We start from the raw sequence: 25,428 nt of genomic DNA on the forward strand, positions 1-25,428 counted from the left end.
CCAACCCACTCAATCACCCACTCACCCACCCACTCACTCACTCACTCACTCACTCACTCACTCACTCGCTCTCTGTATGATTTCTCAGTACAGTATAATCAAAGGTGTTCTAGAAGTGGTTTTAAGCTGGGGGGCTGGGGGCTTGTCAAAGTATGAGTGCATGACACTGTTCACATCAAAAGCCAGGCGCAGAAGTTTACTTATAATGCCGAAATAAATTCAGTTCGGCTCAGTCCAGACAACAGTATGACGTTCATTCAGAGGTTCGGGGGTAACGTCCTAAAGTCGTTGTGTACAGTGCCACTGAGACGTTTTGAGTGACGTCTCGAACTCATTTCGGCGTTCCGCAGTGTTTCCTTATTCATTCAGCCAAGCTTCAAGTTCATTTTGTCAGCAGTGAAGCCAAGGAAACACCAGTACTTTGACAGAAGCCAACTTCCAAATGCTTGTGGTCAGGAAATGAGCTTCGCAGAGCGGATAGAGTGTCAGCTGTCTGTCTCTCACTGGCCGTTCGCTCCGTCAACGGTGCGCTCTGGCTGGGGTGTAGTGACAGACCCCCCGCGAGAGACAGAAATGGCGCGTGTACACGTTCCAAAGTCGCTGTGATTGGTTGAAATGGCCTAACGTCCAGACAGACCCCCAATTGCTGTGATTGGTTTAGATGCGCATAGGAGGGGGTGTTCAGATCAGGAAGCCGTGTGGATATTAAGACCTACGGAGGCTTCAAAGGGTAAAAAAAAAGACGATTTTCTAATTGGGCGATTAATGGGATAAAAATATTAACGCTGTTAACCCATAGACGGGTTTCCTGTTAGTAAACATGAGAGGAATATGACCGCGCAGAGGAGGGGGAAGCCTATGGGTGCGTTTGGAAATTACGCACCGGAGCACACTCGCCTATTAGTTTGTATTGGCCAGTGCGCTCACTGCCGCTCAGGGCTGTATTTTCGAACGCGCCTTTCACCCGGGCATGCGCAGATTGCGCATTCTGCTCTGTGATGACGTCGCGCGGAAATCCGTCTATTGAGACCTGGAACTGTCTCATTTTTAGATTTGAGCTAAAAAGCATTATTTTACACTTTGGGCTATTCAAAAATAGCAGATATACAAGCTCATAGCGCGGCACCGAGTGCCGCGCTATGAGCTTGTAGATCTGCTATTTTTGAAAAATCGTGAAAATGTGTGCAAATCTTTGAATAATATATATATTTTTAAATCGAACATTTGTAACTCAAATCTTTGCTTCTGGGGGGTCCCTGGAACAAAATATTTTGATGGGGGTCTGCGGCCAAATACATATCATTCTGGGGGTCCTTGATATGAAAAAGATTGAGCACCACTGATATAGAAACATACGTTTTTCAGAATACTGTTGAGATTTAGGAGACATGTAGAATCGGCTTCAGGTCTCAATGGGTTAAGACCTACGGATGCTTCAAAGGGTCAAAAAAAGACGATTTTCTAATTGGGCGATTAATGGGATAAAGATATTAACGCTGTTAAGTGGGTCATGCCTTAACGCCTCAATAACACGTTAACTTTGACAACATTAAAATGATAGAACACGCTGCATGACATTAGAATGTGAACAGCAGAGTGAACAGGTGTGAGACAGGTACAGGTACAGGGGCGTGTCTCACCTGTCTCCCAGGTACTCTGCTATCCCGGGCCTCCTGGACTGCAGGTCAGGTTGTTCCCCCGCCTCCGGAGCCTCGTCCTGGGCCAGCTCGCCCCCCCCTGCCGCCGGGGCGCTCTGCCTCCGGCTGCTCCGGAACGTGTTCCTGGACCCCCGACACGCAGACCCCTCCCCCTCCTCCTCCTCCTCCTCCTGGTGGCTCTGCTGGGGCTCGAACGCGTTGTCATCGTCGTCGTCGTCACACCCGTCGTCGTCGTCGTCGTCCAGCCGGTCCGCTGGACCGAGGCGGGGGGCCGGGTCACAGCTCACACTGCCGGGGAGAGAGCTGGAGCCCAGGGGGGCCGGCTGGTAGGAGAGTCCCAGGGCTGAGGCCTCTGCAGCCGGCCGGGGAGTGGGACTACCGTCTGGAGGGTTAGGGCTACCGTCTGGAGGGTTAGGACTACCGTCTGGAGGGTTAGGGCTACCGTCTGGAGGGTTAGGGCTACCGTCTGGAGGGTTAGGGCTACCGTCTGGAGGGTTAGGACTACCGTCTGGAGGGTTAGGACTACCGTCTGGAGGGTTAGGGCTACCGTCTGGAGGATTAGGGCTACCGTCTGGAGGGTTAGGACTACCGTCTGGAGGGTTAGGACTACCGTCTGGAGGGTTAGGGCTACCGTCTGGAGGGTTAGGACTACCGTCTGGAGGGTTAGGGCTACCGTCTGGAGGGTTAGGGCTACCGTCTGGAGGGTTAGGACTACCGTCTGGAGGGTTAGGGCTACCGTCTGGAGGGTTAGGGCTACCGTCTGGAGGGTTAGGGCTACCGTCTGGAGGGTTAGGACTACCGTCTGGAGGGTTAGGGCTACCGTCTGGAGGGTTAGGACTACCGTCTGGAGGGTTAGGACTACCGTCTGGAGGGTTAGGACTACCGTCTGGAGGGTTAGGACTACCGTCTGGAGGGTTAGGGCTACCGTCTGGAGGGTTAGGACTACCGTCTGGAGGGTTAGGACTACCGTCTGGAGGGTTAGGACTACCGTCTGGAGGGTTAGGGCTACCGTCTGGAGGGTTAGGGCTACCGTCTGGAGGGGTCCGCAGCGCTCGGGGGTCCGAAGAACAGCCGACAGCCCCCGTTTCACCTGAACAACACCACACAGTCACATCAGAGACACAACTAGGACGTCTAAGGCTGTGTCAACATTTACACATTTAAGTTGACGACTACCGTCAGTGAAATGAATACTGAGGGTTTCACTGTGTAGGAAGAGGATTTGTTTGGCAGAAGTTGCATCGAGAGACACTAGATGCACAAAATACAGACAGTGTCATAGGAGTACATACATATCATGTAGTATGTATTGTTCATTGAGGGATAAAACAAAAGTACAAATCATTTGTTGTATGCATTGTAAGTGGAGTTTTTAGGTATCTGTACTTCAAGTATTTATTGAAGTTTAATCTTTACATCTTATACATTTTAACACAAATATCAACGTTTTTTCTCCTTTTCCGCGTTTTCAAAACAGGCTCGTTACTTCAGTTTTAATGCATTTGATGCATTTTTTTTTACTTTATCTGTCTGTCCTACTTTACTCAAGTAGGAGGAGGAGGAGTCTGTCTGGAGTCTGTCTGTCTGTCTGTCTGTCTGTCTGTCTGTCTGTCTGTCTACAGAGTCTGCAGACAGACAGACAGACAGACAGACAGACAGACAGACTCCAAACATCAACTCACCGTTCAGTATGTCAGTCTTCATCCCGGGGTTCTCTGCGTGGTGTTCAGTCGGAGAGCCAGAGTCCATCAGGACCCCAGAACCTCCTGACAGTCTGAGAGTGTGTGTGTCGGGGGGGTCCAGACCCCCACAGGCCTCAGTGTGTGGGGCAGGGGGGTCCGGACCCCCACAGGCCTCAGTGTGTGTGGCAGGGGAGTCTGGACCCCCACAGGCCTCAGTGTGTGTGGCAGGGGGGTCTGGACCCCCACAGGCCTCAGTGTGTGTGTCGGGGGGGTCCGGACCCCCACAGGCCTCAGTGTGTGGGGCAGGGGGGTCCGGACCCCCACAGGCCTCAGTGTGTGTGGCAGGGGGGTCTGGACCCCCACTGCCCTCCTGTTGAGAATGACAACACAGATCGGAATGTGAGCCAACACCAACTTTTCCCATATTAACCCAAGGTATTCCAAATCGTTTAAAAATGTTTCAAATAGCCAACGCTGTATGAACTCATTTAGCTGGGAACCCCCCTTAAGGACCCCTGGGGGTCCCCGGACCCCACTTTCACCAGACGTCCCGGACCGGTTTGGACAGAATTATTTTGGTTTCAAGCTGGGTGTGCCGGGTCCCGGCAAAATATCTCTAAGAACACTCAAATGTCCCTGATGGGGTTTTCTCCACTATTAAAATAACTTGTTTTGAGGTCTTACATAGATGTTTATTAGCCTTGGATCACGACTATCATAGATGTATTTTATTGATTTTTACATTTGTATATCTGTGATAGTCTTGGCTGCACCCCCCAGTGTGGGCTGCACTTTCACCAGTAAAGCCCGTACTTCTCCGTACATGTACAAAAAATATATATAAGGTTCTTACCCGGTTTGCCCATATGTTAACTAGCGCTGCGGAGTCTTTGTTTACTGTATTAGTCCGTATTTTTCAATAAATATGTGTTTTAATCCCGTCTGTGTCGAAGTTTCCTGTATTCCTTAATGGGTGGTAGTGATAGGGCGCATCAGGTAAAAGCCGGTATTACATTCAATGTAAACAGGAAGTAAACGAGGGGGGGAAAATGAAGTTCGGCCACAGACGGGATTAAAACACTTCTTTATTGAAACATACGGACTAATACAGTAAACAAAGACTCCGGACCGCCAGTTGTAATTTAGGGCAGCCGGGTAACCTTATATATTTGCTGTGTACATGTACGGAGAGGTACAGGTTGTACTGGTGAAAGTGCAGGACAAACTGCTGGGTTGCAGCCAAGACTATCGTAGATTACGAAAGTAAAAGTCAGACTCGATCAAATATGATAGTTTTGAATGATCATGGTCTGTTGAAAGATCAGTCACTAGGTGTGCTATTACAGTGCTAAAACAGGCTGTCTGTCCCCCATCCTGATGGGGAAAATAATATTAATAATAATAATAATAATAATAATAATAATAATAATAATAATAATAATAATAATAATAATAACATTTCAAAACGGTGTCAAAGAAATTGTCAAAAAATAGTGAAAATAGCAGATCTACAAGCTCACAACACATTTTGCATCACTGTCACAACTCATTGTAGTTGTTAAGTGATTTTATTGTATATATTTATGGTCAGTGTGGTCTCCTACCTGAGAGGAACCTCCTCTTTGAGTCTCCATCACTCCTTAGAATTCTATGAGGACATCATCATCACATCAATGAGGAGAGGAGGTGATTATAGGAGGTTATTAATTAATCCCTGGCCAGAGGAGACCGTCTCTTCCTCCTCCTCCTCCTCCTCCTCCTACAGACTGTCCTCGGTGTTAACCTCGCTCCGCCAGGCTTTCCGCAGCACCCGTGGGAAGCCTGGTTTCTATTGCGAATCAACCGGTGCAATCCGGTCTAGAGCCCGCCTAGTGTATCCGGTCATTTGCGCGGCACACATACAATCCAAACAACGTTTCCGTATCCGGTACGAGATCCCAGACCGGATCAGCAACTTGTAAAGCAACTCGATTCTCCCAGTCTCTACCTCGGCGTTTCAGACCCGAGCATCGATGCTGCCGTGGCCGCGTTAGAGACGCTCACAGCCGGACCTCCCGGTGACCCGGTACCCGGTCCTCCCGGTACCCGGTCCTCCGTGACGATATGACGACGATGAAATGAGAACCGGAATCCACCGTGCTTTACGTCCACATTAATCCTCTTATCATGTAGATCTATAATATAACATCTTACTGGTCCTTCTCACTTTGACTGCATCTCTGTATTGAGTTACATTGTTGCGTTTCTTCTCCTGCCATTTAAATAATACTGTATCGATCCATCCAGGAACAATACAAAACCAGAATATAGACTGTACATGTTTGTAATCTTCACTTCTTCCATGTCTATTAGTTTTTATCCTACAGAGACACAGAGATGTCTGTATTACTGTATAATATCTGTAGGGTTACTGACCGTTTAAGCTCTGGACTGTGAAGAATTATTACAATCGCTTGTGTTTGGCTCTGATGTCATTCTGCTGATAAATAGAATATATCTACACGTTAAAGGCGTATGAGTGAATCTAAATGAACGAATAAAAGCCGGCAGGTTTCCAGAGGAACAGTCCTGTTGGTCTGAAGGTCCATCCATGTGTCCTCCTGCTTTACTAGAATAAACCTTTATTCTAGGGAACTATAGGCTCCTCCTTAAAGCTGTCATGTCTGACTTAACCTTCATTCATTCATTCATTCATTCATTCATCACCTGACTCTGTACTGTTGACAATGAAACACACACAGACAGACAGACAGACAGACAGACAGACAGACAGACAGACAGACACCACCTATAAGAACGAAGCCATCTTGGAAATGTAATGATTGTAGTAGCAGGTTCACCAGGCTGGCTTCAAAGGGTCAAACACACACACATACAACAACCTGGGTAGAGCACGCCATCTAGTGGCTGAGTGTGGTTAGTTAATTGACCGAGTGTTCATCATTCACTACAGCAGAGCACATTAGAAAGCAAATTATTATTATTAGCGTTCATTTCAGAATGTTTTAAGTTATTTTTCCCCCTAAATGTTTTAACAATAGGTTACTATTTATCTCAATCTTTTTGTATAATTGTACAGTGTTCTATTTTTTTTAACAGACAGGCTACAATATTTTTTTCTGTTATTTTATAGTGTACTGTTCAGCTATGTTTTCTCTATCCTAACGTTGATATTTTGACCATTTTTGGGGGTATACTTAATTCTATTTGGTATTTTAACATTTCCAATTTGTTCTATTTTTTAACAGTACTACTATTTTGGCAAATAAACTCTTAGTTTGGGGGTTTAAAGAAAAGAATATCACTTAGCAACAACAAAGCAGCATGCTATGTAAAGTAAAAAAAAACAAAAACTTGTGGACACGAATCCTAATTTAGGTGCCCACTCGTCCTACCCTAGTGCCCAGTTATCCCGGTGCCCACATGTCCACCAGCGGTACATTGATCTATCCACCGGCAGAAGGCTAAAATAGCAGATCTACAAGCCCACAACACGTCAAGGACGCAACGCGGTGTGGGCTTGTAGATCTGACTATTGTTTTATTGCCCTCCAGTGGTTCAGCATGGCTAACTATGCTATTATAGAAGCTAGCAGGCTAACAGGCTAACCGGATGTAAACACAATGAGTCAAATGTTCTGTCAAAAGCGAAGAATCTTCCAGCCACTGTTCTGTATTTTGAAAGGAATTTTCAAAATAAAACATGTTCTGCGCGTCAAGTTAAGCGTCCAAAGTCTGACGTCATGCAAGCATTTCCGCTTTTGCGCAGTTTGCGTTAGCCTTAAGCTACAGTTAGCTTTATTTTAACTTCATATCTATTAGCAGGTGTTGTGTGTTTTATTGTTGCACTAAAGGACAGAAGGTTATTTAACACAACTGTCGATTTGAAATAAAGACCAGTTTTATAATAAATGCAGGACGTTTTTACTTCCTTTTAGAAGCTAGCAGGCTAACAGGCTACCGGAAGTAAACACTATATGAGTCGAGTCAAAATGTTCTGTCAAAAGTGAGCAGTCCTCTGGCCACTTCCGGTGGAGGGTTTTCAAAATAAAATCACGCTCTGCGCGTCAAGTTAAGCGTCCAAAGTCTTGACTTTATATTACATAGACTTGGTAGATCAACCGCCAGAGGGCGCTATCATCCACATTTTAATGCATTTTGCATCACCATGCAACTCAAAGCACAGAGTGTGTGGAGGCTAGTGGTGGAAAAAGTACTCAAATGTTTTACTTAAGTAAAAGTATCAATACTGCAATGTAGAAGTACTCTGTTACAAGTAAAAGTCTGTAATAAAAAAGTAAAAGTACAAAAGTATTGGTATCAAAATGTACTTGAAGTACCAAAAGTAAAATTACTGAAATGTTTGAAAATAGCCTAGGTATAAAATAGTGGTTAATGCATGTTTCACAATATCATAATTTATATCTGAAAAGTAACTAGTAACTAAAGTTTTCAAATAATTGTAGCGGAGTAAAAGTACAATATTTGCCTCTGAGATGTAGTGGAGTAGAAGTAAAAGTATTGGAAATTGGAAATACTCAAGTAAAGTACAAATACCTCAAAATTGTACTTAAGTAAAGTAATTAAGTAAATGTACTTAGTTACTTTACACCACTTGTGTTGAGGTTAATGCTGAACCTCATATATATCTATGGCTGAACCACAGGAGGGCGACACTGAGTAGATGTAGAAACAGGATGTGACGTTATCATTACGTAAGCACAGCGAGTTCGCGGGAGAAACACACACACACACACACAGCTCTTACAGAAAGGTAAAAACAACAACATTATGAAATATAAGCTGTATGTTTTATTACTGTTGTTGATGTAGGTTCATGTGGAGGAGGAGCTTAGCTACATGTTAGCTTCATAATATTATATTATATAATATAATATTAGCCATAGATGAAGACTATCGTAGATTTTAACATTTGTGTATCTACGAGAGCTCCACCCCCCCCAGCTTGCCCTGGAATGTCACCAGTAAAGCCCGTATTTCTCCAAACATGCACAAATGTATAATATAATGTGCTTTACCCGCTTGACCCAAATGTTAACTAGGTGTCCGGGGTGTTTGTGTAATGTATTAATCCATATTATTCAATAAAGAAGTGTTTTAATCCCGTCTGTGGCCGATTCTGTGGGAAGTTCCCGATGAGTGGTAGTGACGGAGCGCATCAGGTGAAAGCCGGAATTACACTTAATGTAAACAAGAACGTTCGTCCACAAACGGGATTAAAACACTTGTTTATTGAATAATATGGACTAATACATTACACTAACACTCCAGACACATAGATAACATGTGGGTCAAGCGGGTAAGGCACCTTATATTTATCATTTGTACTTGTTTGGAGAAATACGGGCTTTACTGGTGACATTCCACAGCGAACTGGGGGGGTGGAGCTAAGACTCGTATAGATAAAAAAAAAAAAAAAAAAAAAAAGTCAAAATCGATAAAAAATACATTTACGATAGTCTTTATCTAAGGCTAATAATATAATATAAAATGTCATATTATATAATATCATATAAGCTGTACGTTTTATCAGTGTTGTAGATATCTGAGTGAATGTAGGTTCATGTGGAGGAAGAGGTTAGCAGCTACATGTTAGCAACAGAACATAATATAATATAAGCTTTATGTTTTATTACCTTTGTTGACATGTGAGTCAACATGGAGGAGGAGGTTAGCAGCTACATGTTAGCAACAACATGGCTAACATCTATTACTGGACAGTAAAATACTGTGAATGTCATTCATTTTAATTTAATAATCTAAATGTCATGTTAAATGAGAGGTGTCTGTCTGTCTGTCTGTCTGTCTGTCTGTCTGTCTGTCTCTGTGTGTCTGTCTGTCTGTCTGTCTGTCTGTCTGTCTGTCTGTCTCTGTCTCTGTCTCTGTCTCTGTGTGTGTGTGTGTGTGTCTGTCTGTCTGTCTGTCTGTCTGTCTGTCTGTCTGTCTGTCTGTCTGTCTGTCTGTCTGTCTGTCTGTCTGACTCTGTCTGACACTGTGTGTGTGTGTGTGTGTGTGTGTGTGTGTGTGTGTGTGATGTATGTGTCATTATATCATAATTTATATCTGAAAAGTAACTACTACTGGTGATTAGTAGTTTTCGTTCCCTACCTATGTTGAATACACTTATTGTAAGTCGCTTTGGATAAAAGCGTCTGCTAAATGACTGTAATGTAATGTAATGTAACTAGTAACTAAAGTTTTCAAATAAACGTAGTGGAGTAAAAGTACAATATTTGCCTCTGAGATGTAGTGGGAGTAGAAGTAAAAGTATTGGGAACTGGAAATACCCGAGTAAAGTACAAATACCCCAAAATTGTACTTAAGTAAATGTACTCAATTACTTTACATGCTTGTCGTTGACAGATCATGGGTCTGCTGGACGAGTGCCAGGCTCTGTTCGGGACGTCCGGCGGCCTCTACGAGGTTCTGGGCGTGGCCAAGGCGGCGTCGGAGGCGGAGGTGAGGCGGGGCTACTACAAGAGCTCTCTGAGGGTCCACCCTGACCGCGCCCCCGACGACCCCCAGGCCACCAGCAAGTTCCAGGTAGGACCGAGGGGGGGGGGGGGGGGCATCATAATCCTTTAAAGGGATTCTAGGCCAGTGGTTCTCAAACTTTTTTCATGTCAAGGACCCCCAAATTGACACTTATTAGCCCGCGGACCCCCTTTTGAAAAGATAAGCCAGGGACCCCAATAAGAGAAGATTTATACAGCTACTAGCAGTGATTCTCAACCATTTTAATTTCAAGGACCCCCCAGTTTGACATGCATTAGGCTACGGACCCCCATTTAATGGCATTTATACCTCTGGGACCCCAATTCATATTGTAAAATCAATGTTAATGTAACTCTGAGAGTGTACAAACGGAACCAAATGGACCCGTTAGGGTCCATTTGGTTCCGTTTGTACACTCTCAGAGTTACAAACCCATAAGGACCCATTTGGTTCCTGTCCATCATTTAGCTGGGGACCCCCTGGAACCCCCTCAAGTACCCCTGGGGGTCCCCGGACCCCACTTTGAGAACCAATGTTCTAGGCAACATTTTGCCTAAATTAAAAAAATATGTTTATATATATATATTTTTTGCATTTTCTCCCCTCTATCAGCCTCTATATAATGATGCTGGGGTGTTTTCCTGCATTGAAACACAGTCCTCTTTCTGAAATCCCTATTTTCCCTACAGTTTATGTTTGTCCGGGACGTAAATTAACGCACGCATGTGCACGTCCGTGTCCGTGTGAACTGTTCGGGTGAAACCGAGTGGAACCGAGTGCAGCCGACGAAAATGGAACGAGCCGGCATTGTTTTCTGTATAGGCAGTTTATACTTCTTACTTTCGGTTTTAAAACACTCTCAAACTTCTTTTTTGAGGCACAGAATTTACTTTTAAGATATATCGTTTGGATAGAATGTAGTTTAACTTCATATACGTGGTCAATTTATTTATTTATTTTTCTATCATTTTTATCCCTCGATTTTGTAACCCTTTTTTCACCCGGTGCCAATTTGCTAAGTGATCATGGGCACTACACTCCCCCCACCAGCCTAGGGATGTGGTCAATTTATCATGACAGAGCCTATTTAAATATACAAATTCAGAGAACCGGCAGGGGCGGGCAGTGACACGCATTTTATCCGAATAAAGCAACCTGTTTTCGGCATGGCCCGTTTAGATGTTAGTGGATGGTGTTTGACAACAGTTTTTTTCTTTTTTTCATCTCTGAACTTACAATCCCTTTAATATCCTTTATTGTGATTAAAAAACGCTCACAATTAGGCCTGTTACAATTATTACATCTACAAGCTTACAGCGCCCCTCCAAAAAAATGGCATTCAATAATCTGTTCAATAATGGTGTTGTCCTCACAGCTATTGTAATACAAACGTGTGTGTGTGTGTGTGTGTGTGTGTGTGTGTGTGTGTGTGTGTGTGTGTGTGTGCGAGCAGACCCTGGGTAAGGTGTATGCAGTGCTGGCGGACAAGGAGCAGAGGGCGCTCTATGACGAACAGGGAACCATAGAAGAAGACTCCGATTCGATCAACACAGACAGAGACTGGAGCCAATACTGGAGAATACTGTTCCCTAAGGTAGAGACACACACACACACACACACACACACACACACACACACACACACACACACACACACACACACACACACACACACACACACACACACACACACACACACACACACACACACACACACTACAGTCATTTAGCAGACGCTTTTATCCTAAGTGATGTACAATAAGTGCATTCAACATAGGTAGGGAACAGAACTACTAATCACTAGAAGTCTTGAAGTGCATTCTCTTCTAAAAGAAGAAACTAAGAGTATACCTAGTGCTAAGGTAAAAGTGCAATATATCAGCTTCCTACTTTCTTACACAGATGAGACACAATAGGAAAATCAAATGAACAAGAGCTAAAACAAATAAGTGTATCGACTAAACAAGATCCAATAAAACAATAAAACAATAAAACAAGAGCTCGTGCAACTAATTAACAACAAGTAGGCAAGGCGAAGAGGAAGGGTAGTGTTTCCTGAAGAGGTGGGTTTTCAGCCTGCGGTGAAAGATGGGCAGTGACTCTGCTGTCCTGACATCAGTGTCTCTGCTGTCCTGACATCAGTGACTCTGCTGTCCTGACATCAGTGTCTCTGCTGTCCCGACATCAGTGACTCTGCTGTCCTGACATCAGTGTCTCTGCTGTTCTGACATCAGTGACTTTGCTGTTCTGACATCAGTGACTCTGCTGTCCTGACATCAGTGTCTCTGCTGTCCTGACATCAGTGTCTCTGCTGTCCTGACATCAGTGACTCTGCTGTCCTGACATCAGTGACTCTGCTGTCCTGACATCAGTGACTTTGCTGTTCTGACATCAGTGACTCTGCTGTTCTGACATCAGTGACTCTGCTGTCCTGACATCAGTGACTTTGCTGTTCTGACATCAGTGACTCTGCTGTCCTGACATCAGTGTCTCTGCTGTCCTGACATCAGTGTCTCTGCTGTCCTGACATCAGTGTCTCTGCTGTCCTGACATCAGTGGGGAGTTCATTCCACCACTGTGGGGCCAGAACAGAAAGAAGTTGTGAGACACACACACACACACACACACACACACACACACACACACACACACACACACACACACACACACACACACACACACACACACACAGTAGTGGAGAATACAGTTCCCTAAGGTGTTGGAAAGTAGTTTATTTTAATTTACTTTTTTAAACGGAGCCTCATTTTGTAAGGAACATGTATTTTGTGGGATGAGCAGCGCAGCTGAGTGTGAGGTTTGAGCTCATAGAAAATGTCTTATTCTTTTCTGTGTGTTTTTGCTCTGCTCTGCCTCCTGCAGATCAGCACTCAGGACATCGTGGACTTTGAGAAGACCTACGTGGGCTCAGAGGAGGAGAGGACGGACCTGCTCCGGGTCTACAGGGAGTGTGAGGGAGACATGGGCTCCATCATGGACAACCTGCTGTGTGGGAGCCACCAGGACGAGCCCAGAGTCACACACATCCTGCAGGTCAGTGGGTTTCACCTGTCTGAGTCACAGACATCCTGCAGGTCAGTGGGTTTCACCTCTCTGAGTCACAGACATCCTGCAGGTCAGTGGGTTTCACCTCTCTGAGTCACACACATCCTGCAGGTCAGTGGGTTTCATCTCTCTGAGTCACAGACATCCTGTAGGTCAGTGGGTTTCATCTCTCTGAGTCACACACATCCTGTAGGTCAGTGGGTTTCATCTCTCTGAGTCACACACATCCTGCAGGTCAGTGGGTTTCATCTCTCTGAGTCACACACATCCTGCAGGTCAGTGGGTTTCATCTCTCTGAGTCACAGACATCCTGTAGGTCAGTGGGTTTCATCTCTCTGAGTCACACACATCCTGCAGGTCAGTGGGTTTCACCTCTCTGAGTCACAGACATCCTGCAGGTCAGTGGGTTTCACCTCTCTGAGTCACAGACATCCTGCAGGTCAGTGGGTTTAGGGCTGTCAACCTTCCTCAGAAATTATATTCAAATATTGGTCTTAAAAATTGGCAGATATTAGAATATATTCTAATATTATTATTATTATTATTATTATTATTAAAAAGACAAAAAAACTTTTTTGACAGAAACAGTACAAAAAACAATGTATCGAGTGCTCGGATCCAATTAAACATATATTTTGTTTGTTTTTATAACTTGATACATTGTTTTTTGTATTGTCCCTGTCAATTAAAAACAAAAATAATAATAATATTCGAATATTAATTTTCATATTCGAATATACATATTTTCCCCATGTTCGAGGAATATTATATCAGTCAGTTCTCAAACATTTTTCTGGATCAGGAGCCCAACTTGAAAATCTTGAAAAAGCGTTTGGCGGCCCACTCTTACCTGACCACTCAACACATTAAGACCTGAAGCCGATTCTACAAAATGTCTCCTAAATCTCAACAGTATTCTGAAAAACCTATGTTTCTATATCAGTGGTTCTCAAACTTTTTCATGTCAAGGACCCCCAGAATTATATGTATTTGGCCGCCGACCCCCATCTCAAAATATGTTGTTCCAGGGACCCCCCAGAAGCAAAGATTTGAGTTCAAAATGTTCACTTTAATATAATATATATATTCAAAGATTTGCACACATTTTCGCGATTTTTCAAAAATGCTACGAGTGCCACGCTACGCGCTTGTAGATCTGATATTTTTGAATAGCCAAAGTGTAAAATAATGCAGGGCGGTCCCTGGAATTAAACATTTTGAGATGGGGGTCCTTGGTCAAATACATATCATTTTGGGGGTCCTTGACATGAAAACGTTTTTAGCACCACTGATGTAGAAACAATAGTTTTTACAAAAAAATGTTAGGATTTAGAAGACATTTGTCATGTGTTTGACAAAATGACAAAAATATATACAGTATGTTCAAAGATTTGCAGAAATGTTCCCGGTTTAAAAACATTTGCAGATCTACAAGCTAATAGGATGTAATGTTGTCATGTATTGTGTTCAGGGAGCCATCGATGAAGGAGAGATTCCTGCTCTACAAGCTTTCACACATGAGAGCAGCAAGAAGAAAGCCTCGAGGAAACGAAAGGTAACACCTTTAAAACACACACACACACACACACACACACACACACACACACACACACACACACACACACACACACACACACACCAGGGGTCGCGCTAGGATTTTAATCTGCCGGTCCCAATGTCCGGAAGGATTCAAATTTACCGGACATCTGACAAAAATAACGGTCATAATTATTTTTATGCATTAATGACAAGCAGGTGCGTAAATACAGCATAACACTTAGGCCTACAGCATTATATTTTGGATCGAGCTATTTGAACATGAACCATCATAATATACACATTTTATATAGCAGGGTCATCTTACACAAATACATTAATTACCTACATTACCATTTGCGCATGCTGCGTGCGCAATTGGTTCTCAATAATCAATTGCGTTTGTATGCATTTTCTAATCAAAGGGCACTGCACAAAATTGGGCATTTCAGATTAATCCTTCATAATGTGGCTCAGCTGACCTGTTAGGGCAATACATTATAGACCACTACTCACTCACAGGAGGAGGTTATGCTGTATAGTTAGACAGTGGATGCCGTCCGTGCGTCTAGTTGGGACAGCCGTGGGAAAGTTGATGAGTTGTGAGAATCTTGTGGTCTCCTCATAGAGCTATTCAGTTCAAAGTGGTAACGTTTTAACGTGTCCACCTCATAGAGTTAAAAATAGGTCCACGATTATGATTAACGTCGTGTTCTACTTCATTCCTTCTGACCGCCAGAGGCAGTGTTTTCAACACCTGGATATTCATCGTGCGCTCGCGCATTGGTCGAATATTAATACCAACAAAGTCACTCGTGACCTGTGTGCGCGCACGCCACCTACATAGGTGCGGTGGACACAGCGATCATCCTCTTTCATCTTTTCGCCTCCAAGAGGCGTAGGTCGATGAACTGCAGCTGCGCATGGAGTCTCGCAACCGACACGGTTGGGGCTACGGATTAGTTCGTCCTCCAGAGACTGCGTAGTCTGCTTTATACATTGGATTACCCCATTCATAGGGGCATCGGAAAGAACCGCAAAGGAAAAGAAAGGACGCATGTAGGAGCAGCCCTGCAGCGGTGAATGGAGCTAGCTTGCTAGCACTGAAGCTAACAACAATAGCAGCGTGAGCTTCAGCCCGCTGCACTGTTGTTGTTTGTCCTGACACGGATAGCTTGGAGCCATGGCTGTACATTGGCGACGGTGAGTGCATGTATTGGGCTGTGTTTACAGGAATGGATAACATTTTTTCTGAAAGAGAAAAGATATAATGGAATGGGCATCTCCCTCTGCCGCTTTGAGAAGCCATGGCGGGCGGCCCACCGCCAAATAGCGTAAGCATTGAGTGTGTCAAGCTGAACTATTGCTTGTCGCTGGACGAAAGAAATGGAGAGTATTAGCGCTGAGAGTGTATCCCATTCTGCCGCTTTGAGGAACCATGTGCGGACCACCGCAACATAGCGTCAGCATTAGGAGTGTTTCCCATTCCGCTACTGCTTGTCGCTGGACGAAGGAAGGGGAAAGTATTAGCGTTGAGAGTGTATCCCATTCTGCCGCTTTACAACCACGTGCGGACCACCGCAACATGGCGTCAGCATTGTGAGTGTTCCCACTCGGCTACTGCTTGTCGCTGGACGAAAGGAGTGTAAAGTATTAGCGTTGAGAGTGTATCCCATTCTGCCGCTTTACAACCACGTGCGGACCACCGCAACGTAGCGTCAGCATTGTGAGTGTTTCCCATCCACTGCTGCTTGTCGCGGGGAAAAAAAGGAAGAGAGCAACTGTGACACCTGCAACACGTCCTCGGCTGTTCTGGGATCAGAAGATGGCCATGTCCTGTGCCCACACTGTCTTGGCGTTGGGCATTGATTGATTGATTGATGTACTTTATTTAGTAAGACATGAGAACATCAGTACATGGAAGTACAAATTCGCAATACAAGGTCTACTAAACTGGAAGACTCATTGAGCACTGAGCTTGTTAAGGTGAGATCCCCATGCACACAAATCATGATATGTGAGAGACAGGCAGATATACACACTGCCTCCCTCAGGAATGCCAGTCTTGAGCCCTGTAAGGGGTCTTTCTAAGCGCCAGCGCCCATGTACTAGGACCTCAGGCGTCAAGAGGAGACGTCAGGAGTCCGTTGTCCCGCGAAGTGGACACATTGACCTCTGAGTTTGCTCGGATTGAGGCCCTTCTTCTCAACCTGCAGCCTGGTGCTCCCCGCACCGATGCTGTGGCCCCAGCGCCTCCACTCCAGGTCAGAGATGGGAACTATGGCCATGATACTGTCGATGTTGCTGATCAACATGAGGACGATGCTATGTCTATTGCAGCCTTGGACTCCCACTTTGAGAGAACGCGGCAGAACCCGATTGCCTGATTAATGTCTCATAGGAGGTGCTCTCCCCTCGACGACATGACGGCGGTGGAGCCAGATTGACTGGTTAATGTGTCTCATAGGAGGTGTTCTTTCGCCTCGAAGGGACGACCAAAGCATTAATGGGCGCAGTGGCGGAGAACTGGACTCCATTAAAGTACAAATACCTCAAAATTGTACTTAACTACAGTACTGAGTACATGTACTTAGTTACTTTACACCACTGTATGAGCCCTCTTCTGTGAATGTTTTGGCTGAGAGTGGTTCTCACTCTAACGCAGACATCCTATCTACCAGACATGTGGTGCTTGTTAGCTTGATTGCTGCAGCTAATAAAGAGCATCCAGAGTGTGCTTCACTCGGTCGTTATTGGACGATATACTGTGTACCTATTACTACATGTACTTGGTGCTATGTCCAGAGAAAAACACACTACCGGACAGGTGTGTGCATACAGGTCCCAACTCCACTGAGCGCCAAAACACATGTTAAGTAGTAAACGCTGCTCAGTACTGACTTAAGCAGCATATTTTGCCCGTGATATAACAGGGATATGCCAATACTGCCACTGTGTGTGCTTAACCTCACAGTTTGAGTGTGTATCATAGCTGCTGCTATTCGGATTATACTGTTTTGTGCTTGGCAGTAAAATGGAATAATAATACTAGTATGGTTCAAGTGTGTCTCGCTTTGCCATCACTTGGTTATCATACTGTGTGTATTTGACACATGACATGACACTGTGGCTTGAGTGGTTCTCTGCTACGACGACGTTGCATATTAGTAACATTGTACTCGGTGTACTGATAATCAATAAACTTGTTTATTGGCAATGGATCCCCATTAGCTCCGGCGAAAGGACAGCCAGCAGCTATTCTTCCTGGGGTCCAAGGCAACGGAATACATTAACAAGTACATAGGTACTTGACGCTGTAGCTTGAACGATTCTCGCTCTTTTGCTATGGCTAGGTTATCAATAGCACTGAGTGTATCTCGCTCTTCTGCTGTTACCCACTAATACTGTGTGTACCTGGTACTCACTACTGCTATTCAACAGTATATTGTGAATACTTGATATCATAGCTTGAGTGTATGTCGCTCTGCTGCTATCCAGATAATACTATGTGCTTGGTAGTGCAATAGTCTTAAATAATTCTATATGACGATTGAAGTGTTCGCTTCACCACTTCTTAACTATCATACTGTGTCCTTTACACTGTAGCTTGAATTATTCTCGCTTTCGCTACGGCTACGTCATCAGTAGTATTGAGTGTCTCACTCGGTTGCTGTTGCCCATGGATTATTGCAACAATTGCTGGTCCCAGAAGAGAAGGTCCATTACTTGCGCCAGTCATGTCCTGACTATGGTGCCTGACACAGGCTATGGCTGTGAATGTTTAGCTAATTGGTCGGCCATGGGGAGTACAGCCCAATATGGCCTAGACCTAAGGCTAGTGGCTGATGCCAACATTGCCTACTTTACTTACCTTACTGTAAGTCGATCCGGATTAAGAGAGAATCAGCAGACTGTCTACTTGCATAATGTCAGTGCCACGTGTGGCTTTTCTAAGGGGTGGCCATAACTGAGTGGTTAGTGGCCCGCATGGGGAGCCAGAGCCTCTGGATGTCCCGGGTTCGATGGCAGGCCAGCAATGGGTTGATGTGTGTCCCTATCTGAGCCCCTAATTGCCCCCTGAGCGCCGTTGAATGGCTGCTCACTGCTCCTAGTAGTTCTAGGATGGGTAAATAAATACAGAGGATGAATTTCACATATGTACAAATGTGGAGAAAAAGAAAAGTGTGGACCATTCCAACAGGCCCCACTCTCATGGAGGGGCAGTGAGACACTTCACACTCTGCCTGTCATTCCAGGCCACACGTTTGGGCCTGCTACCCGACAGGCCTTGCAGCATAGTGCACCGCGAACAGGCAGTTCAGTTCAATTGGAAGGTTTCTGCTTGATCTACTTGATTTACTCATATATATATTTGTGGCTTGGGCCTCGAACCCCAAGACTGCAACAGAATGGTGAGGGCCTCCAGCCAGCGTTGTTGATGCACTGGACTTGCATGCAGTGCACCTGGCCCTCAGGATGTTTATGCCGTGTTCAATAACACAATAGGTCAACAGTCTGTCTTCTAGGGCGCTTTACCCAGTCAGTCTCTGCAGGAGGCTTGGAAGCTCCTTCCGTGGGCCTTGCCTCATCTTGCAAAATTCATAGCAAGGCGCTTGTTGGGTGTACAGTCCAGGCTGCGGACGTGTTTCCCACTGGAAGCCTCTTGGATCCGATAGCAGTTCGGATCACGTGCATAGGTATGGCAGAGCGGTAATACCGTTAGCCTTGAGGGCATAACGCGTTGTTGACTGTAGGTCTCCCTGCCGGGACAGACCAGTCCGTTAGGGCAAGATGCTCTGGCCTACTGCAGCTTCTCAATGAAGTGCCTTGGCCTCTCCACGGAGACAAGATCTCCTGTCACAGTTGGGGGGGGGAGGTGCATGTGGCATCCTCACTCCTAACCTTCGGCTGCGTCAATGACCACTGAAACTCAAAACTATTGTCCGAACATTACTGGATTTTCGTACAGCGTACCAAAGGAATAAGGATTAGCGTTGAGGGTGTTTCTCGCCCTGCCGCTTTGATATACCGCAAGCATTGGGGGTGTGTCTCGCCCCGCTGCTGCTGGTCGCTGGACGACAATGAAAATAAAAGAATAGGGATTAGCGTTGAGGGTGTTTCTCGCCCTGCCGCTTTGATATACCAGGGCGTTGCACGCCAGCGAGTGTGAATTGTGCTCTAGTTGGGACAAGGGCCACTGTATAGGTGGAAGCTTTGCTCTGTGCTTATGCCACTCTAGATTTCCGCGGATGATGTTAAATGAAGGGGTTCAGCCTCTCTACCATTGAGATGCTCTCCGCGTGTGGCTCCCACAGGTTGCATGGGTGCCTTCATGATGCTTGCCTGTAGTATTGGAAGCTTTGTCCCCAGCCGGTACATCAGGCTGCTCTCAGATGACTATCTGCTAGTACTCTTTGTCCTCACTGCTTCATCTGCAAAAGTGAGTAGGTGGGCTTCATGCCCTGGCCATTGCCAGAGACTGTTAAAGTGGGATGGCCGACCCCTCCTTAGTCCTCAGAGGCTTTCTGCCTTTCACGTCAGCTAGCCTATTGATTTGTTAGTTTGCTCCTCAACCAGGGGTGGAGCAACTGCATTCTAGTACCTGCCTATTGTGTCCCGTCCGGGCTCTGTGGCAGGACATAGCTGTGATGGCTGGAGTTTGGTTGTATTTGTCTGTGATGAAGGGCACAGCTGTGCCTTGGCTCAATGGAGACTTTCATTGCTGTGTTCAGGCAGATGTACGTCTTCAGTGGACCTCTAGGTTTCCCCCAAGGCATTTTTTGACCGGGGATGTTGCCAGAGCCTCTCCCTCAGTGATACAGGCTTAGAGCAGGCCAGGAGATGCAGCCGAATGGGCTTCATCTGTTATGGGTTTTTTGCCCGCTCCTATGTATATATATATATATATATATATATACATATATATATATATATATATATATATATATATATATATATAGTGTCAACCTGGCCGTCTCGCAGCGACGGCTGTGCTGTTGTCTGTTCATTCTATCTGCAAACCGACCTCGGTAAGCGCAGATTCCTCGTGACTATGTTGGTATTAGTCATCCAGGTGTTGAAAACACTGCCTCTGGCGGTCAGAAGGAATGAAGTAGAACGAGAGTTATGCATATAACTAAGGTTCTACGAATTCCGGATGACCGCCAGAGTTGACTGTCACTCGGAATCTCATTCTCGACGAAAAGATTTCAAGAGGATGATCGCTGTGTCCACCGCACCTATGTAGGTGGCGTGCGCGCACACAGGTCACGAGTGACTTTGTTGGTATTAATATTCGACCTATGCGCGAGCGCACGATGAATATCCAGGTGTTGAAAACACTGCCTCTGGCGGTCATCCGGAATTCGTAGAACCTTAGTTATATGCATAACTCTCGTTTCACCTCGATGCCATAGTTGCAGTAGCCTATAGCTGTTGTGAAGAGTATTTACGCATCTGTGTTAGATTTCATCTTCAACCTGCACTGTTGTTAAACTGTAGGGCAACTTGCCAACTTTACTCACAAGTGCCCTTGTATTAGCCTAGTATCTGTGATATATTCTAACTCGTAATGATACAACTTGTGTGTAACTGGCTGTTAAATACACAACTTTATATAATGTAACTTGTAACCGGACCGCGGTGTCTCTGTCTGTCTGCCGAGACAGCGGTCTGTACGCTGCAGCAGCAACAACTAGCTCTCTTTTTCCTGTTGTAGGCTACCTTCACAATAAAGTGTCTCCCATTTACCGCCCAATGCAGCACATTTTACACTGGTTATTAGTAACAGGAAATAGGTGTAACCTAACAGCGTGTGACAAACTATTTTCGTTCTACGTCTCTCTCTCTCTCCCAGAAACACACGCACGCTGTAGAGAGAGAGAGAGAGAGAGAGAGAGAGAGAGAGAGAGAGAGAGAGAGAGAGAGAGAGAGAGAGAGAGAGAGAGAGAGAGAGAGAGAGAGAGAGAGAGAGAGAGAGAGAGAGAGAGAGAGAGAGAGAGAGAGAGAGAGAGAGAGAGAGAGAGAGAGAGAGAGAGAGAGAGAGAGAGAGAGTAGAGCCATATGAAATCCGTTTTATTTTTTTCCCAATTCCGTTTTATTTTTTCCCAAATTCTGTTTTTTCCATTTTAATATTTCTGAATTCTGTATTTTGCTTTTTATGCTCATTTTTACCATTAAAAAAGTGTCTGGTAAGTGGAAATTAATAAATGTTCAAGATATAACAGTCCATACATGGCCCTTGTTGTGTTATACGCAAAAATGTTCCCAAAATAATTCGGTCTAATTCGGTCTGAGCATGCGCAAAATGGCGTCGCCCATGTATTATTGTTTCTATCGTCTTTCTAAGACTATTTCTACGTGGATTTTACTGTTTATAAAGTAGGATGTGGCCATGCAAAATGGTGGTGTCCCGTGGATTTGTAAAAAATCGCGGTAAAAAAAAAAAAATTACCGCGATTTTTTTTTATTTTCCAAATTCTGCAATATTCCGTGTTTTATTCCAATTCCATTTTTATTGGTCATTTCCGCGATTCCGTCCGCGATTCCGTTAACACGGATTTCATATGGCTCTAAGAGAGAGAGAGAGAGCGAGCTTGCAAAGCAGAGGATTTGAAGTGTGCCTAATTTTGCGGTGATAATTAATGAACAGCCGTGTCATTCTCAACCGGTCAGGATGTCCGGAGAGATTTATTTTTTCCGGTCTTTGTCATAAAAAAACGGTCAAAACCGGCAATTATCGGACTAACGCGACCTCTGACACACACACACACACACACACACACACACACACACACACACACACACACACACACACACACACTTCATATTTGTTGGGATTTTATTGGAGCAGCAGGTAGAATTTATTTTCTTTTTTAAGTCATTCATTTTGCCGTGGACCAGGGACAAAGAATAGATGTTCATGACGTTTTCTTGTGAACTACTAGTGCACTTCACTGTCCTTACACATCAACTGTCTCTCTGTCCACTACATCTGTGTGAATAAAGCATGAACATTCAACACATGTATCAGTACACGGAGATCTCTGATGACAAGGTGACAATCAAACATAATTACTTCATCATCACGTGTGTGTGTGTGTGTGTGTGTGTGTGTGTGTGTGTGTGTGTGTGTGTGTGTGTGTGTGTGTGTGTGTGTGTGTGTGTGTGTGTGTGTGTGTGTGTGTGTGTGTGTGTGTGTGTGTGTCAGGCTAAGAAGGAAGAAGAGGAGTGTGAACAGATGAAAAAGGACATGGGACTTGAAGAGAATAGTCTGACGGCTCTTATCAAGGTACTGTGTGTGTGTGTGTGTGTGTGTGTGTGCACACACGCGTGCACACTCGCACGTGCCTGCCCCTCTCTCTGTATAAGTAAAGTGTATTTCTATATAGTAGTCAGATAACAGCATGTTATGTAGACAGATGCCAGGTTCATGTGTAGACATGGCATCCTACAGATGATTGATTTTGTTTATGTTATACTGTTTAGACCAGGGGTCCTCAACAGGGGGTCCTCAGAGGTACAACAGGGGGTCCACCAAATCTCTGTGTGATAGGATCATTGTTTTTTTTACATTAACCACTTGAACCCTAGCATCCCTATTCTAGGGACAACTTTAACCGAAAATAGCAGATCTACAAGCTCACAACGCCTCGCGCTGCGAGGCGTTGTGAGCTTGTAGATCTGCTATTTTCGGCAAAGGGAGGGGGGAAAAAGAGCAGACCAAGTACAGAGTGAAAGTTTACTAAGTATTGACGGTTTAAGTGGTTAAATGTCTGAAAATACACATTAACATGAATCCAACATCTATAAAAAAGCTTTAATCTGCAACACAATTTTATGTAATATATAGTGGGGGGTCCCTGCCTCATCTCTTTCTCAGAGGGGGGGTCCTTGGGCTGAAAACGTTGAAGACCCCTGGTTTAGACTGATGAAAGGTTCTTGGTTTATCTATGATCCTAGATTCCTATTTCTGTGGATTTGATGTATTACCATGTGTTGTCCTTGCTTACTGTAAATCACTCTGGATTAAGAGCGTGTGATAAATGCCTGCATTGCAAATGGTGCGTTTATATTGTGCCTTTGTCCAAAGCACTTTACAATGTGCAGTACACGCACACACACACACACACACACACACACACACACACACACCCCCAGCAGAGGAAACAATGCAAGCCACTAATTTGCTCATCAGGAGCAGTTTAGAGCAGTGGTTCTCAAACTTTTTCATGTCAAGGACCCCCAAATTAACACTTATTAGCCCGCGGACCCCCATTTGAAAAGATAAGCCAGGGACCCCCATAAGAGAAGATTTTTAGCGGGTCCATTTGGTTCCATTTGTACACTCTCAGAGTTAAGTTAACATTGATTTTACAACATGAATTGGGGTCCCAGAGATAGAAATGCCATTAAATGGGGGTCCGTAGTCCTAATGCATGTCAAACTGGGGGGTCCTTAAAATGTTTCTTTTCAAATGGGGGGTCCGCGGGCTAATAAGTGTCCATTTGGGGGTCCTTGACATGAAAAAGTTTGAGAACCACTGATTTAGGCTATTTTTCGGCTTTAAACGGTTAAAAATGGCAACAAAAAGTGTGTGTGTGTGTGTGTGTGTGTGTGTGTGTGTGTGTGTGTGTGTGTGTGTGTGTGTGTGTGTGTGTGTGTGTGTGTGTGTGTGTGTGTGTGTGTGTGTGTGTGTGTGTGTGTGTGTGTGTGTGTCTATGTGTCTATCTATATCCTCTTACAGAAGAACAGTGTGTCCAGGGAGGCGGGCTTCAGCTCTCTGCTCAGCAGTCTGGAACAGAAGTACTGTCAGAAGAAACCGTCCTCTTCCTCCAAGAAGAAAGCCGCCTCTTCCTCCTCCAAGACGGCCAGAGGCAAGAAGTAATGAAGAACCGGTGCCGGTCACTACCACCACCACCACTACTGGTCACCTGGCACACGGTGGCCCGTTGGGACAGTTATGGCTCTTTTTCACCCGCCAAAGGATTGAAGGGTAATCCAGGACCCTCTCCTGACCCCGGAACTCTCCAGAACCCGTGAAGTTCTGTAATTGTTTTGTTTTTGTTGTTCTGTTCATGTTCATAACAACCAGAACTTACCCCTATGTCATAAAACAGTGGTTCTCAACCTGTGGGTCGGAAACCGCCAGGCGGGTCCCCAGAATTAATTTGGGGGGGGTCCCCAGATGATAGTGAAGTGACAATTTAAGGACCTTTTTAAGACCTTTTTAATACCGCAAAAAAAGAAAAAAAGAGCATTACTGCATCAAGAGTCATCAACAAACTATACTATAAAAACTGGTCAAACATCATCGGCCTAATTGTCAAATAATATAAGAGAGGCAAAAAGTTTGAAAATAGCAGATCTACACCTCTCATTGTAGAGCTTGTAGATCGGTTCCGCAGATTTATCTGTGGTTCGGGAACAGAGTCAAACTAAATGTAATGCCTCAACTCCTACATTCCAAGTGCCTGTCAGGGTGGGGGGTCCCCAGTTTAAATATGATTATTTTGGGGGGTCCCCAGTTTAAATATGATTATTTGGGGGGGTCCTGAGTTCAAATATGATTATTTTGGGGGGTCCTGAGTTTAAATATGATTATTTTGGGGGGTCCTGAGTTTAAATATGATTATTTGGGGGGGTCCTGAGTTCAAATATGATTATTTTGGGGGGTCCTGAGTTTAAATATGATTATTTTGGGGGGTCCTGAGTTCAAATATGATTATTTTGGGGGGTCCTGAGTTTAAATATGATTATTTGGGGGGGTCCTGAGTTCAAATATGATTATTTTGGGGGGTCCTGAGTTTAAATATGATTATTTTGGGGGGTCGCGTGGCCTGAGAAGGTTGAGAACCTCTGTCAGAAAAAACAACTCATAAAAGATTTTTTGCCAATGTACAAACTCACAACACTATCTTTTTTGAAAAATGTAAGTTCTGCGTTCCTAGAACTGAGCGTTAGAACCTCCTCCAGA

General features: G+C 44.8%; 2 protein-coding genes across 2 annotated transcripts in view; one reads left to right on the forward strand and one right to left on the reverse strand.

Moving 5' to 3' along the window:
* Positions 1-3,407, reverse strand: part of LOC311060284 (TBC1 domain family member 12-like) — a gene marked incomplete at its 5' end in the record, with an annotated part of 23,073 nt that extends 19,666 nt beyond the window's left edge. The window contains 2 exons of the mRNA XM_084078420.1: positions 1,641-2,748; positions 3,341-3,407. Coding sequence (XP_083934546.1) covers positions 1,641-2,748; positions 3,341-3,407 — 1,175 coding nt within the window. The remainder of the gene's footprint in view (positions 1-1,640; positions 2,749-3,340) is intronic.
* A 4,632-nt stretch (positions 3,408-8,039) lies between these two features.
* On the forward strand, positions 8,040-25,048 carry LOC311060428 (dnaJ homolog subfamily C member 9-like). The gene is made up of 7 exons (XM_084078607.1): positions 8,040-8,113; positions 9,724-9,903; positions 11,309-11,449; positions 12,735-12,905; positions 14,389-14,472; positions 22,663-22,743; positions 24,199-25,048. The coding sequence occupies exons 2-7, from the start codon at positions 9,727-9,729 to the stop codon at positions 24,337-24,339; spliced, it is 795 nt and encodes a 264-aa protein (XP_083934733.1). The 5' UTR covers positions 8,040-8,113; positions 9,724-9,726; the 3' UTR covers positions 24,340-25,048.
* Positions 25,049-25,428: the final 380 nt, after the last annotated feature.

Source organism: Gymnoscopelus microlampas, assembly GCF_963454915.1.
Source record: "Gymnoscopelus microlampas genome assembly, chromosome: 14".
Taxonomy (NCBI): Eukaryota; Metazoa; Chordata; class Actinopteri; order Myctophiformes; family Myctophidae; genus Gymnoscopelus; species Gymnoscopelus microlampas.